The sequence below is a fragment of the Coffea arabica genome, chromosome 10e, assembly GCF_036785885.1.
Source record: "Coffea arabica cultivar ET-39 chromosome 10e, Coffea Arabica ET-39 HiFi, whole genome shotgun sequence".
NCBI lineage: Eukaryota > Viridiplantae > Streptophyta > Magnoliopsida > Gentianales > Rubiaceae > Coffea > Coffea arabica.
The window spans coordinates 9,154,909-9,170,789 of record NC_092328.1 but is presented as its reverse complement, the minus strand read 5'-3'; the positions used below and the strand labels follow the sequence as shown (position 1 = coordinate 9,170,789).

The following is a 15,881-nucleotide window of genomic DNA, read 5'->3' as shown; positions in this document are numbered from 1 at the left end:
TTTTTTAAATTTCGATTGAGGTTTTAGAATTTAGGAATTGACAGTGGTAATGGTCATGATGATAATAGTACTAATTTGAAATGTGGGTATAAGAAAAGGGTTAAAGTAGTAGAGATAAGAGCTGAAAATGAGTTTGAAATTTTGTGCATGCCCTATAGTTTTTAAATAATTTTGTAAGAAGGTAAAATGAACTTCACAATTTCATGAGGGAATTTTGGGTTATTCATTCAAAATTTTGACAATTAAATAGTTTTTGTTACGGAAACGGTAAACTCGAGTGAGGTATATATAATTTTTCAAATTTCAAGAGAACTAGGTGAAATTGTTAAAAACCTCAAGGGAGGTTTCTGAAATTATCCCTATTTAAAGATTATGAAAAACTCAGCATCCAAACAGCATTTTGAAGATTTTTTACGGGAATCAATTTGAAAAAAAAAGAGCTGGGATATTAAAAGGGTTAACAAGACCAATAGTCCCCTCATATATGACTGATGTGAAATTTTGATCCCTCAAAATCAAAATGATCGATTTTAATTCCTAACAATTTAAAAATGTTCCCTTTTGGTCCCTTGTTACCTTTCAGGCCAAATTTTTGTTGGAATATATAACGAGCCAGTCACGTGATTAGTTTTTTAGGGACAAATTTGACAATTCAATTAATATTGCCCATTTCTTTCCTAATCCACCATTGCTCTCCATTATTCACCAAATGGCAAACTAGTTAAAATGACATAGTTTTGATAAAACTCCATTTTCTCTATTCTTTCTTTCTTTTTCCTTTTTCTATCATCTTCTTCATTCCATTTTCTTACAAAGCTCACATGAGCTGCCATAGTGCATTTCAGCAGCGGCACCACCACAGACCACCGTCTTCTGTTCACAAATTGTCTCAAATTTTTACTCCCCACTTGGTTTTTTGCATAAATTCCAATTCTAACATTATTTTTTGCAAAAATTGTACAAAAAGTGGTCAAAATGGCCAAAAATAGCTATGATTTCTTTTCATTTCTTTTGTCAAAACAACACAAAAACTCATTGAATTTTTTTGCAAAATGACCCAGTGAAATACACAGCATCAATAACTCCAAAATCAGCCATGTAAGCCTCAAGAATCAACAAACTTAAAACAAAATCTTTTTTTTTTACAAGTAATGCATAGCCATTAGGTTCAATAATTTGGAGATGATTATACTGGGGCTTCTTGAGTGAGGCTTCGGATGTGATTGTAGACTAGTAACTTCAGTAGCTATATCAACCACATATGCTATCATGGGTTTGCTATGGCTCTTCAAAATCTTTTAACATTCAAGTGCTTTGGGAATAGGCTATAGGATTTTGTGTGGTGGTGAGAAAAAATCATTTCTTCAAAGTATTATTGAAAACGGGTGATGGTAGGAAAACTACCTTCACCTTGGCTTTTCCAGGTCCCTAGCAAGAAAGAGAGAGGTTGGCGTTGGACTACTAGATGTGCTGTTGGTGACACTGCCTCGCCTCTGCCGTCCATATTTACGTCGAACCCTATTGAGCTTTGTTATTTAGTTACAACAAATCTTTTACAGAACACATTTCCATGATTTTTGAAAAATAGAGGAAGAAAGAAATATACTTATTTACAAGACCCATAAAATTGGGGGAAGAATAGGAGAAAAGAGGGAAGAGGGAAGAGGTGGAGGCTGAGAAGTGAGAAAGAGGTCAAATGGCAGTGGTGGTGATGGTGGAAATGGGAGTGATATGAGAAGATGATGGTAGAATAGGTAAATAAGTGATGTGGATTTAGATTTGTGAAATTAGGGTTTAAGTGAAGAATAATTTGAAAAAATGGTAGATTAAATGAAAAATTAGTTCCATATTAAATGAGTTACCAAATTTGCCCTTAAAAAACTAATCATGTGATGGGTTCATGACAGATTCCGATAAAAGTTTGGCCGAAAAGGTGATGAGGGATCAAAAGTGATCGTTTTTCAATTGTTAGGAACTAAAATCAATGATTTTGATTCTGAGAGACTAAAATTTCACATTAGTCATATGTGAGGGGCTATTGATGCAATTTTTCCTATTAAGGAATGTAACATATTGTGCATCACATGTTTTAGCTGCCCCGATTCAACAAACTAAAAACACGGTACCATCATCTGATGCATTTGTTCTATTGTATCACAATTCACATCCGGTCGAGACACAAGCTTGATAAAGCATTTGTCAGCCGGATGGATACGTGGAGTCTGCACAATATAAGGGGCCGGGCTGCATGAATAGCTAGGAGTTATAATAGTCGTTTTCAAAAACACAGTTAAAAGAATATCATTTTTTTTCTCTCTTGGTGTACTGAGAGATTTCTACTTATAATTGTCAGGGTAAATTCTTTAATATCCCCTTTTGGTATTGCATTTTACCACGTAGTCGCCCTGTAGTTTACAAATGACCACATAATCCCCTCATAGTTTCATGAAAAGTGAAAAATAGATGGAAGTTATACTTAGCAACGGACTTTGTCTTCCACTCACTTGTAAGCAAGTCTAAACCTCGAGAAATAGTGGGTGTCTTTTGGATTACAAGATTTTCAAAAAAAAAATTTAAAATTTTGTTTTACTTGTATCATACACACAATTTTCAACCGCCTTTTCATCTCATATATATCACATCACAAAAAGTATTATAGTAATTATTTCAAATAACCTCCTATCCAAACAAACCCACTACTTGTTTGGAAGCAAATACATTTTTTTCCCAAACTACCCCGTTCCAAAAAAGCTCTTACTTCTCCTTTTTTTTTTTTGTTTTCTTTCTGGTTTCTACACATCTTCTCGCTCCTGCAGCGCCATTAACGGCATTAGTTGAGGCAAGTTCCATTCACTTTCTAGTTTTCATAAAACCACAGAGGGGTTTTGTGGTCATCTGTAAAATATAGGGGATTATGTGGCAATATGCAATACTATAGGGGTAATTTGTAATTTACCCTAAATGTCAAAGCACTTGCGCAGCTCCTGCTCTTTGTGTTGTATATTTTCTCTCTCAGTTGGAAGACAAATTACATAAGATAAATGGTAATAAGTACACCTATGATGGTATGCAGCAAAGGCTAGCACAACATGATGCATATATTTCATTCACGTATTTTGGACTTGAGAAATTGTAGTAATATTTCTTATTTTCCAAGGTGAAACATAATCGGGATCAATATTCCATTTGAAAAATACAATTTCAATAGCCAAATCTATCATCCTAATTGATTGTTATCTTTTTATATAAGCACCGAAAGGGAGAGTGATTATGCCAGGAGAACAGTTATTGACTTTACTAGTACTAGCATATGTTCTTTTAAATATGTTTGGCTGCCTTTCTGTTAAAAGAATAACTTCAGTAAAATTTTCTCTCTAAAATGCAGCACTAAAAACGTCCTCTAATTCGAGTGCATGCAGTAAAAGGTACCATTGATTATGTAATTATAGACAAATAGACTTGAGCATCTTTTTCAAGCATCAAAAAGTCGTGTGTTGTTGGCAATTAAAGTTTGTAATTAAAGCACAGTTCAGCTTCATTGGAGTAAGTTAGAATTACATGTATTGGCTGCATTATTATTCATTTGATGGAGAAAAGTTTTTCTACATCATGTAATTTATGATTACATTAGCATTTTTCTGCATTATGTGATTTACGTTATTAGACACAATAAACTACAATGTGCATGCAATTTGTTTTGGTGTTGTTATACACAAATTCCAAGAATTGTGCTTATATTTTAGATCAATTTGTTCGACCATTAACTATTTGGACATGTATTTACAAGACATCGTGAAGCAAATTTACAACATCATTCATTGTATCAGGATTGGGAGCGTATGTATCTGCACCGACAAAATCACAAAGAACTTACCCTTTTAAAATTGTGATTTGATCCCCTAGAACAAATTTTCTTTCCATTTTCTCAAAAATAAAATTTGTGGAAACAAACTAATTAAATGGTAGTGAAGATTGTCTTCTGAACTGAGTGGATAGAAACCAATTCAGCCCCTACTACCATTAATGTTGATTTTTCCTTGTTTGTAATGGCATTTGCAAGGATGGAGGTTAGTATGCATTGGAGTTCCAGATAAAGACCTTCTGCAGCAAATTCAATGTAGTAAAATAGTGGATATATGGCTAGCTACCTGATAAATGACATCCATGAATAGAGTATTATGTTTTAGAAATGCTTCTTTTGCTTAGAAAAGCTAATACGAATGATCGTAGTTGTTTATTTAGTGCTCAAGCTCTGAGCAATTATCATGATGTAGAGTGGGTTAATCCCAATCTACTGTGCTAAACGCAGATTGTAAAGTATCAAGCAGCTGCTCGCCTGTATATATTTTTGTCCAATCAATACAATCCTATTGTTTCGTCAAAAAAAAAGAAGAAAGTAATGCCATTTGCGCCATTCGCCCATCTCACAGTACAATACCAGAAGGGCAAATTACATTTTTTCCCCCTGTGATTTAGCCTTTTTTTACATAACTCCCCTATGGTTTCAGAAGCTATACATAACCCCCTCATGATTTGGATTAAAGTGTCAAAGTGACGGAAATTATCATTCGTAACGGAACTTCTAAAAATGTTGAAATTTCCCTTAAAAATACATGACACACTAACCCCCTTATGGTTTAATACTTTACCATATAAATCCCTTATGGTTTAATACTTTACCATATAACCACCTTATAGTTTTCAAAATATACACATAACTCCCATTGGTTAATAAATAATTTTCAACTTTACATAAGCGTATTTTTGACATTTTAGGTGATTCTGTTACAAATGATCATTCCCGTCATTTTGACACTTTAATCCAAACCATGAGGGGGTTATATATAGCTTTTGAAATTATAGGAGTGTTATATAAAAAAATACTAAATTACAGGGGGTAAAGTGGAATTTGCCAGTACCAGAAATTTCGGTACAATAAACAGACAACATTATTGCTTCGATGTCGATATGAGTGTTGGCCTTGGTGGGTTGTGAGTAGGGTGAGGAAATGACAACCTACTGGGGCTCGTGGTGTTTGATTGTGTTCATGCAAGCCCCACATTTCTTGAATTAATAAATTATTGATTGTCCTCATTTTTTTTTATTTTGGATAATTTTGGAAACCTCTCTTGAGGTTTATGACAATTTCATTGAACTCTTCTAAAGTTTATAAAATTACACCTACCTCCCTTAATAGTAACCAAACCTTAAAATAACGTTGACTTGGTCAAAATTTTAAATGAATACCATAAAATGCCCTCGTGTAATGAGTTTTAATACAATTATAAGATTATCTAGTACAATTATAAGGAAAATATGCCAAATTTCCATATCTATATCTACTCTTTAATAAACAACTACAATAATGATTTTATCACTATGATAGGATACTTTGATCGTAGTTTACCATAAAGTTAGATTTATAAGATAGAAAAGAAAATGTTGAAATAATTATTTTAGAATTTGTGAATTTTTCAAGTAGTGAGATTACTATAATTTGGTAGTGGTTTTGGGTTTTTTTTTTTTTTAATTTGTTGTTGATTTTGATATCAAAAGAAATAGAAAACAAAGATTAGCACAAACATTTTATCACATATAATTTCATCACATATAAAGTTAACTCATAAAAAAAAATCATTAGCTTGATATTTGTTTACAGTAGAAGCTAGAGGCAGTACTGCTAGTTTTGTATTTTTGTTGGCAAAAAATAAAAATGAGGAATAGGAAGGAAAAATAATGAAAAATAATTTTAAAATTGATTCTTAGTGTAAGCATACGAAACAAGGGAATCTCATTAAAATGTTTAAGGGTAGTATTATAATTTTAAATAACAAGGGAGATATGTGTAATTTTAAAACTTTGTGAAAAACCTCGATGGAGATTTCTAAAATTATTTCACATTGGCTTTGTATTAAGTTCAGTATCAAGATAGTAATTAATAAAGGCTCAATTTTGGCATCTCCTACTAGTCATACCCCCCAAAAAACAAATTGCAGGATGAAGGCTAAAATCATATGGAATATGGGTCATATGCTTACTTGATATCGTAAAATGAACTCTTAGAATTACTGAAAAGTGGTATAGCTAACTATAAATATTGCTCTACTCAGTGTTTCATACTTGGGCATCTAGGAATAGCAAAGATTAGGGTGAAATTGGACTTTAGTTTATGACTTATAGTACACTTAATTATATGTTAAGCCATGTTTCACGATTCATAAAGCATGAATATATGACTTAACTTTTTTTATTATCTTTTGATAATATGCCATTTTTTGAGACCGTTATTACCTTTGTCAAAAACAAAAAGAAATAAATATTTGCAAATATATTCTCCCCTTTTTTTTAAGTGGAAATTGGAATAACATTTCACTGGCATGCATAAATATTATTTCAAGGTTATTAATAGCCTTATTTGGGTAGAAGTAAATTAGTTTCAACCAAATTTCGTGCAGCATAATTGGCAGCTTTTCAAGGTGCTTCTTATTTTATATTTAAAGTTTGCTGGTGCTTTTTGATACGACAACACAATCACTTTGATCGATGGTTTAGGTTGAGATTAATTAGTCCAAATTATATAATTAAAAAAAACCAGCGATAACATGTTGTATAAGGCAATATATGTTTAATAAAAGAAAGGCAATATATATTTAATAAAAGAAGATGCTGCTTGATACATAGAAATTACAACTCCACCTTTTATGATATAGTAAAGTGCTATTTAAGGGAAAGAAATAAAAAGGAAAGGGTAAAAGACAAAATTTCCCTACAAAATTCTCAATTCTCTCGCCCTCTTTTTGCCAAATGTAAAACGTGTACGTAAATCTTGCTTTTTAAAATAGATAAATTCTACCATTTCCTTTTTCTTATTTGGTTTTAGACCATCCAAGATAAATTATTCAAAATATTTCAAAACATGTCTATAATATTGTAGTAAAAATTAACACCACAGTGCTTAACACTGAAAATGAACTTTTTTTAAAAAAAAACTTATAAAAATAGCAGAAACTGATTTTGAAATTCATAGGAGGCAAAATTGACTTTCACCAAAATCAAACAAAATTACAAAAGATCATAATTATAAAAAAAAAAAGAAAAATAAATTTAAAAAATGCAAAATAATAGTCTTGGTCTGGTCGTGGCAAATTGATGCAACTGCAATCGTCATGGGCAAAATGGCCTCTCAACTCCTCCCCTATGGCTTGGAATGGTAAAATGCCTGATTCTTCCCACTTCTTCTTTCCAATATCCATCGCATAAAAAATCCATGGAAAATTTATTCTCTACCCATCGATCAATATCGTGTACAAAAATATCAGTATCACCAAATCTCTTATTTCTTGCCAATAGTCCGGCTGTATAAATAGCAGTCATCCGTCCAGGCAATTCAGCCTTGTAACCTGTTGGTGCATCAATCATTATCACATCCCACTCAGTGTTATAAACTTCATCTGGAAAAGTTTTGATTGCTAGGTGGCACTTTGACGATCTTGGATCAGTCACTACTTTGCAATTTTCTTCTTTCCCGAGATGTAAAAGTTGAACAGCTTCAGTTACTTTAGTATTATAGGTTACATGGAAAGCTTCAATCGAAGGTATTTGCTTCTTCACGTCCTGCATCCATGCATCACTTTCCTCCAAGAAAATTGTTTTACCACCATAGTTGAGCATTGACCACATGAGACTATCGTAGCCAAGGCCAAAAATCAAGAAGTTGGTTGGAGATTTTTGTTCAAGAACTCTTAATGTTATTTGAAGTTCTTGATAGGTTTGTTGAGGGGTGATGTTTGTGGATGCATAGTGGACGAGTGCTTCAGCTAGTGATGGTGGAATTTTGTGGCATGGGGCTGTAAAATCAATATATTTTGACTGAAGATTTTGTATGTTTGACGAAAAATTTGATCCTAGTTTTAGAACAAGAAGGAAGAGGAAAAAGGAGAAGAGAATGATTAGGGGTTTAAGGTTGATGGAGTTTTGAGCTTTGGATCTCATCTTTATCAGATTGTGAGTAGTGCTTTGAGTTTGACATGAGAGGTTTGATGTGGTCTTTAATAGGTTTGGAATTGGCAAAAATGTGAATCACATGTTCAAATTTCTAATAACTTGTAAGATATAATCGGATTTACTTCTACATAAGAAAAATCCATTAGTTATTGTTTCATCCAAAATATCTTTGCATCTTTGCAAATCAGATGTTACATATAGTATGCCATGAGCTGTGTTTGAAAAGTGATAATGACTATTTAATATCCATCCAAAAATGATTTTACCAAAATATTTCATGTTTTTTAAATTTTAGTATACACTTTTGTGATTATTTGGTAAATATCACTCTTTAAAGAGTCTAACACAGCAACTATCCAAAATATCTTTGCATCTTTGAGCCGGGTTTGGAAAGCAATAATAACTATTTAATATCCATCTAAAAATAATTTTACCAAATTATTTCACATTTTTAAAATTTCAATATGCACCTTTATGAGTTTACGATTATTTCGTAAATATCGCTCTCTAGTAAGCCTAGCACAGCAAATGTCAGTCAAAATATAGTCAAAGAATGAGACTTGAAAGACATAATCACATTTACTTCCACATATAAAAAATCCATTGATTACTATTTCATCCAAAATATCTTTGTATCTTTGCAAATCAGATGTTACATATAGTATGCAGTGAGCCATGTTTGAAAAGCAATAATGACTATTTAATATCCATCCAAAATTGATTTTAACAAAAATTTCACGTTTTTTAAATTTCAATATGCACTTTTATGATTATTTCGTAAATATCACGTTTTAGAGAGCCTAACATAGCAACCGTCAATCAAAATATAGTCAAAGAATGAGAAAATTTCAATGAAGAATAACACTAGTAGGAGCCCTAAATATGCTTTAGATATAATCACATTATCTTCCTCTCAATTCTTTTAGTAGTATTTTAAGTCAATTGTATATTGTAAATAATTAGTGTACCTTCATAATTTATTTGATCATTCAAAAATTTTGTGGGATTTTGCAACATTTGGTAAGGTTGTTATTTGGACTTCAAAGAAACTACCTTTTTAACTTTTCAAGTTTAAGCTAGGATATGAGGAAATCAACACGATCCTAATACACTAATTAAAAAGAAACAAAAGAGAACTAATTTTCTCATGGTTAATTAACACGTCAATTATTATCCTAAACAATTAAAGAAAGTTCTATGCAATATCACGTAGATATTTGGCTAATAAACAATGGTATCTTTAATTGTATGTACAACAATGTTTACAAGAATTTGCTTTATATTACATCTCAAAAAAGTAGATACCTTTCTCAATTCATTCTCAAAACGATAGATGTCTTTAAAGTAATGCCTTTATATTGCATTGTATGTGAACAATGTTTTACAAGTACGTGCTTTATATTACATCTCAACAAGGTAGATACCTATGGAGCAAAATTCTCTATAACATTTGTACGAATTATTAAACTTTACATATGTTTTCAAATATGAAATTCTATAGAACATGTGCATGAATTATTCAACTTTATGTATGTTTTTTATTTGCACCTCATTACATACTTTAGATCTTTATTTTGCTCATTTGTGTTGAAAGATGAAAATGTTTATAATGTTAAACATTAGAAGAAAATCACATGTAACTCTCAACCATTCACCAATTGCCCTTCAATTGATATATGGGTTAATCAAAACCCCCCTCCCCCAAAGGTATAATTAGATTTACAATTTATTTCCTAAACTTTATTATAACTCACTTAACCCCCTAAGAGATAAAACTACTCCTCTACTATGTTGATTTTTTTTCAAATTAGCTTTCATTTTTTAAATTCTTATCTTTTAGCAAATAAAAAAATCTCTCTCTATCCATTAGTTTCCTTTTCTAAAGTTTGTATTTGTCAAAGAATCAAATTTTTATTAAAGTTAATTTTTTTACAAATAAAAATTTCTTCTCTTTTATTTGTCATAATCCATCCTAACAAAAATTTTAGGATGTCCATCCTCTAACTCACAAAAATAAGAAACCTATATCAATATATTATAATATATTCCATTATACAATATGATATATACATATACATATATAAAATATACAATATATATAATATTATATATATATGTGTGTGTGTGTATGTGTATGTGTATACATACATATATACCTGTACATATTCCCTTATACTTAGCAAATAAGTAAATAACTATAAATTGTATTACAATTAATTTCATTTATTTTCAATCTAAGAAATTTAAAAAAAATATTCTATGTGATTATAATCATACAATTAGAAATAATCTACTCATTTTTTGCAATCACATTAACAGGGCAGTCATTTGGGCATCTTTTTGTTCATTTTACTATATTGGATTTTTACTTATTAGATTATTTCCTTTATTATATTTTTAAAAGTAATCATATATTAACATATTTTTTAGTAAATCTATTTATCTTATCACATGAATTAGAATGATTAAATTTGAGCAATGATTTTAGATTAATTGAGCATAGAAAGATGAAAAATAAAAATAAAAATTTAGCATAATAGAGGGTAGATTTGCCTTTAGGGGGTTAAGTGAGAAAAAATAAAGTTTAGGGGGTAACCTGCTAATTTGAGTATATATATCTTAGGGGAGGTATTGTGATTAACTTTTAAAATATTTACTTTTGTAAAAAGAAAAAATTAACAATCGCCAATCCTCGCATGAATTAATAAGGATCCAATAAATCCAACATTAATTTCTTCACATGTGTTAATTGGGCAACTACGCCCCCATAGTGACTGGAATGGATATCTCATATTCAAAAAATTAGTAGTTCGTCTGTTAGTGGCCCAAATAACTCAATTTTCTCCCATGAACTATTTGTGTCAACGGATTGGTTCCATCCAAAACTTGAAATAATGGGTGTAAACCTTAAAAAAAAAAAAAAAGACTCATAAGTAATTGTTAATGGAGTTGAACCTACCAAATTTTGAGGGGTTGGCATCAATTTATGTCAAATTGCTAAACATATAGTTCCTGGAACAACATTTTCCAAACGAAGCAAAGCCAACCCAAATTGATCTTGTAAAAGATCCACTATAGAACGAATACGTTTATTTTTCAAATGATTCATATCGTTAAGTGCGCCCATTCCAAATTTTAATCCAATCAAATGATTGGCGCCTGCCAATATATCTTGTGGTAACAAAAATGGATTGTTATTATGGATATCAAGTAGTATATAAAGTCAAAGGAGTCGCAGTTTGGTGTGTGTGTATATATATGTACATTTTTTTCATTTTCTAGACTCTTAATTTTATCATTATAAAAATTAATTTTTATTCTAATTACCTAATGACATTTTGCCAACAATCATAAACATCCCCTTTTTTTAGGACAAAACTCATAACCACTCTATAGTATTATAACTACAAAATTACTATAACCTTATAATAAAAATTCTTTAATAAATTCATATAAATTGTATTTATGTGAAAAACACAATATATACAAGGAAAATATTGTTTGTACTCCCATTTTATTAATCACACTGCCACTATCATTTTAATCATATAGGTTTTCATTTATTAGACTATATGATAAGATAAATTGTGAGAGTGCAAATGACACAAAATGGAGTGCAAATAACATTTCCCTGTATACGATATTAATTCATTTTTACTATTTCTAAATTGAAACACACATTGGATGTGGCCTTTACACTAAATATAACAATGCTTTCTTCAAAAGAAAAAGCATTGTTATTTTTTTTTTCTTTGGTTAATGTTTTGTCCAGAATACATAAAACAGCAATAGGAGATTGTATATTGACGCTGCTGTCCACGAAATTGATATCCTAGATCTTGCTAGTTTGATACTCTTAAACCAAAACATTATAATCACCAAACCAAAAAAGAAAGAAAGAAAGCCTACTCTGCATCATGGCACTCGCTTATAAAATCAGATATTTTGACGTTCAATCCTCAAATTGCTGTTCATTTTTATGGCATTCCTCAAGGTACATATGCTTTGCACAATTCTCAGCACTTCAATTACCAAAACCGTTACCCAGGGAAATTAGTTTCACCATGTCTTTGCAAAAGAACGCTAAAAGCAAATGGAATAAAGCACAGTAATCACCAAAACTGAAGAAATCAGACATGCAACAAGTTGAAACAAAAGCAAATGGGACGCAAATAAGTAAGAAACCAAAGAACTCTTTTACTTGGCACTGATGTCTTAGGGAGTCGACTGGCAGTTCTTCTTCTTCATTAGTTTGTTTCTGCCCAGCATTGTTCATAGCTGGGCAGTTACGGTTACAGTTACGGTTACAGTTATATGGATGGTTACAGTTACGGTTCTTGAACCTTTGGTTCTAGTCCCATTTCAGTTTTTGATTTTGTTCCGATTATGGTTCCGACTTCTTCTAGTTACGATTTCGGTCCCTTTTAGTTATGTTTAAACACTTGTCATTAAATCGATTCTAAGAAAATAGGACAATGAATGTAACAAAAAATAAATAAATAAGAACTTTATTGTATTATCATGTGCAAGGAAAAAGAAAAAACAATACAAATTTTATGAAAAAATATCTCATTGTTTATTAGATTTGATTGGTAATGATGAGATATAGACTTACTAATAGAATGAGACAATGAGTTGTTAGGTTAAGTTTGGAATTGTTAATATTAAGTGTTGACTATTGATATTGAACTATAAACTGGCCAAATATGTAAGGTAACAAATATTTTTTAACGATTTAAATGGGTTTTAAACAATCGTTCAAATTCCAATTCAAAATTTTGGGGGATCTGAATCTGAACCTTTAGTCATGATTATGATTCCAACTCCAATTCCAATTTCGATTCAACAAATTGCCGATACTGTTCCAATTTAAATCTGAGCTGTGGCCACCCCTACTTGATGGTTCTTTTTCTTTTTATGTTCATATTTTAGATCTCGGGTGACGTACAATTTAATTCGTTGGCATCTAATTTTCTTCAAAAGATTCAGCGAGCCAAAAAGGCCCTAATTCCAGTGTCCCAGAGGCCTTGAATTAGATATCTCCTGAGGGTAAAATATTCTCTTATTATTCTCAATCCAACCATGCACCATGTTCGTCCTTCCTCATGTAGATTCCAAGTTAAATCACCCAACAATTCATGGCCATTCCAATCTCTTGACCAATTATATTACTTCAATTTTATAAGGATTCTAGGAGTAGAAGATTTTGGTTACAGGCCCATAAAACACACCCTTTCAATTCAAAACTCCCACACGGTTGGTTACCAAGCAACTTACAACCATAAATAACAGTTATTTCTTTTTCCTGGAACAATTGAAAACTTCCTGCTGTAAACTGTGCAGGCATATCTTACAATATCTCAATCATCTCCTAGCGTGCAATGCTAATTTCTTCTCAGCATTTTCATTTCATTGCTTTTTGATCCTTCACTCTAGTTCTCCTATCCCCGAAAAATTATTCTTCTTCACTAACAATTTAATTATTTTAATCCAACATTTTCCCAGTGTATTTGCAGTTTTGCACTCATCTTTTGGAAAATGGAACCGCCTCAAGGACTTGGCATCAAAATCTACAATGCTTCGCCGCAGGTTGATCCATCAAAGCAACCTTCTTCATCCCAGGATGTTGCACCACCAGAGATGCCTCCCCCTCCTGGTGGCCGAAAAAGGCGGGCAGTCGCAAATGGGGTGCAGAAAACACTCTCCAAAACATCAATGCTCGTCAATTTTCTTCCCACAGGAACCCTTCTCACTTTTGAAATGGTTCTCCCATCTATTCATGCCGCCAAAGGAGAATGCTCCCATGTCACAACTCTAATGACCCATTCCCTACTAGGCCTTTGCACCCTTTCGTGCTTTTTCTTCCATTTCACTGACAGTTTTCGCGGCCCTGATGGGAAAGTTTATTACGGTTTTGTGACTCCAAAAGGGCTGGCTGTGTTCAAGCATGGACTTGGAGTCGAGGTGCCTAAAGATGAGAGGTATAAAGTTGGTTTGACTGATTTCGTGCATGCCTTCATGTCTGTGCTGGTTTTCGTAGCCATCGCATTTTCAGACCATCGTGTCACAGATTGTCTTTTTCCGAATCATACCAAGGAAATGGATGAAGCGATGCAGAGTTTTCCTTTGATGGTTGGGGTGATTTGCAGTGGTCTCTTCCTTGTCTTCCCCAATACTCGATATGGCATCGGTTGTTCGGCTGCCTGATAAATGGAATCGTTTTGCTTTTGTTTGTTTTGGATTTTTGATGCTGTTGTATCTATTATGTCTTGCAACTAGGTTGTTCTTCTTATAAAACTTCCATTAGTAGTTTGGGTTATGATTGAAGGGAAGAACTAGGAAATAAAAGGGTATCTCGTTTGTATTTTTATTACCCTGGATAGATTAGCACTCTATCGGGATTAATGTGATAGTATATTTGTGAACTTGCGAGATTGATTGAATACTTGATTTCTTCATATTTAAGCGTCTTATATCGGAAATTGTTCATTTTGGCAAATCAATAATGTCAATGTATGCTGAATGACCACTTTTATATTTGTTATTTTTCTATTTACTCGTGTTTATTCTATACGAATGGTTTCTTTTTTCTTTTTTTTTTTTTGACGTGAGAAGAATATTGCAGTGATTTCGGGGACCAGAAAACAATTACGAAATGTTACTCTAGTTACCTGATGGAACCATCTCAGAAAATCTAAAACTAGAAACTTGTTCAGTGTTCACCCTTTTTAAGTTTGGATTCGGGCTTGAACGACTAGACACTTATTGAGAGCGATTACTGCTCAAGATCAGATCACTTTTACAATCTTTAAATAATATGCAGATCAACTTACCAAAACAGATCCTATGAACTGTTCACAGGTAATTTGTGGTGTTTTTCTACCTAATGGTTTGAATGTGACTCTTAACGTCTGTGGAAGTTTACCAACATCCCTCTCTGTCATGATCTATGAACATTGTTCGAGGGTCCAGAGGTTTAGCTCGGAATTTGGACGACATGCAATGGCAGGTCATAAGGAATAGAAGAATTATGACTTTTAGTAAAATAGCATTCCCTCTCAACATATGATATGATACAAAAACTAACCATAGCTGATTGTATTGAAGAGCATTGCATTGCAATAGATCCTACAAATTAAGCTCTAACCAATATACGTATATAACTATAGTAGTTGAATGTCAATGTACAGCCAGAAAAGACATCAATCAGGCAACCTAAATAACAATACTTACCAGAAAAGGGATCAATATCTACCTTTCACCCAGTCATGTGCAAATTGTCCAGGTGTTTTATGCAAATTATAGGATCCTGGAAGAAAAAGGAGGACGAGTATGACGACTAAAACTGTGGGAATTCTCCTTTGCCACTAACTACTACATGAAGCAGAAGAGATATTACATAGCCTGAAATGAAAGTTTTTTTTTTCTGAGCAGCCTGAAATGAAAGTTGTAACTTACTCCATCCATAACATGTGATTTCTCCACGTCTCTTCCGAGGGATCCAGGAAAATAGAAGGCTAAGGTTCGAATTGAATGAATGAATTTTGAAATGCTGGATCAGACTTAAAAGGTTAAGAAGATTCAGTTCAAAATTTCCTTGTGCAGAGAGATGAAATTTTGAAGGGAGGAGGGTTTTGAGGTTGGAGATAGCGAGTGTTCGTCAAGCAGTGAGTGGTGGCAGATGAGGAGAGCGGTGCCGGAGAAGTAGAAGAAGAAGATTGACGACTAGTAATTTCTGCTGCACAACCATTTGTAAAATTGTAACAATAATTTTGGGAGAAACAAAGAGGGAAGTGGGGTGGGAGGATTGTAATAGTAAATTTTTTTGTACAGCCGTTACTGAGCATTATGACATGTTGTCCACATCAACGGTCAAC

At 32.4% G+C, this 15,881-nt stretch overlaps 2 protein-coding genes across 2 annotated transcripts; one reads left to right on the top strand and one right to left on the bottom strand.

The window, feature by feature from the left end:
* Positions 1-7,164: 7,164 nt before the first annotated feature.
* On the bottom strand, positions 7,165-7,992 carry LOC113711233 (glucuronoxylan 4-O-methyltransferase 3-like). The gene has a single exon (XM_027234408.1). It carries the CDS (start codon positions 7,990-7,992, stop codon positions 7,165-7,167), a length of 828 nt encoding a protein of 275 aa, XP_027090209.1.
* Positions 7,993-13,542: 5,550 nt separating this feature from the next.
* Positions 13,543-14,211, top strand: LOC113712281 (protein DMP9-like). Its single transcript, XM_027235623.2, has one exon. It carries the CDS (start codon positions 13,543-13,545, stop codon positions 14,209-14,211), a length of 669 nt encoding a protein of 222 aa, XP_027091424.1.
* The last annotated feature ends 1,670 nt before the right edge of the window (positions 14,212-15,881 follow it).

Coding starts and splice junctions, on each gene's coding strand:
- LOC113711233 (XM_027234408.1), bottom strand. CDS start 7,992: ATGAGATCCAAAGCTCAAAACTCCATCAACCTTAAACCCCTAATCATT.
- LOC113712281 (XM_027235623.2), top strand. CDS start 13,543: ATGGAACCGCCTCAAGGACTTGGCATCAAAATCTACAATGCTTCGCCG.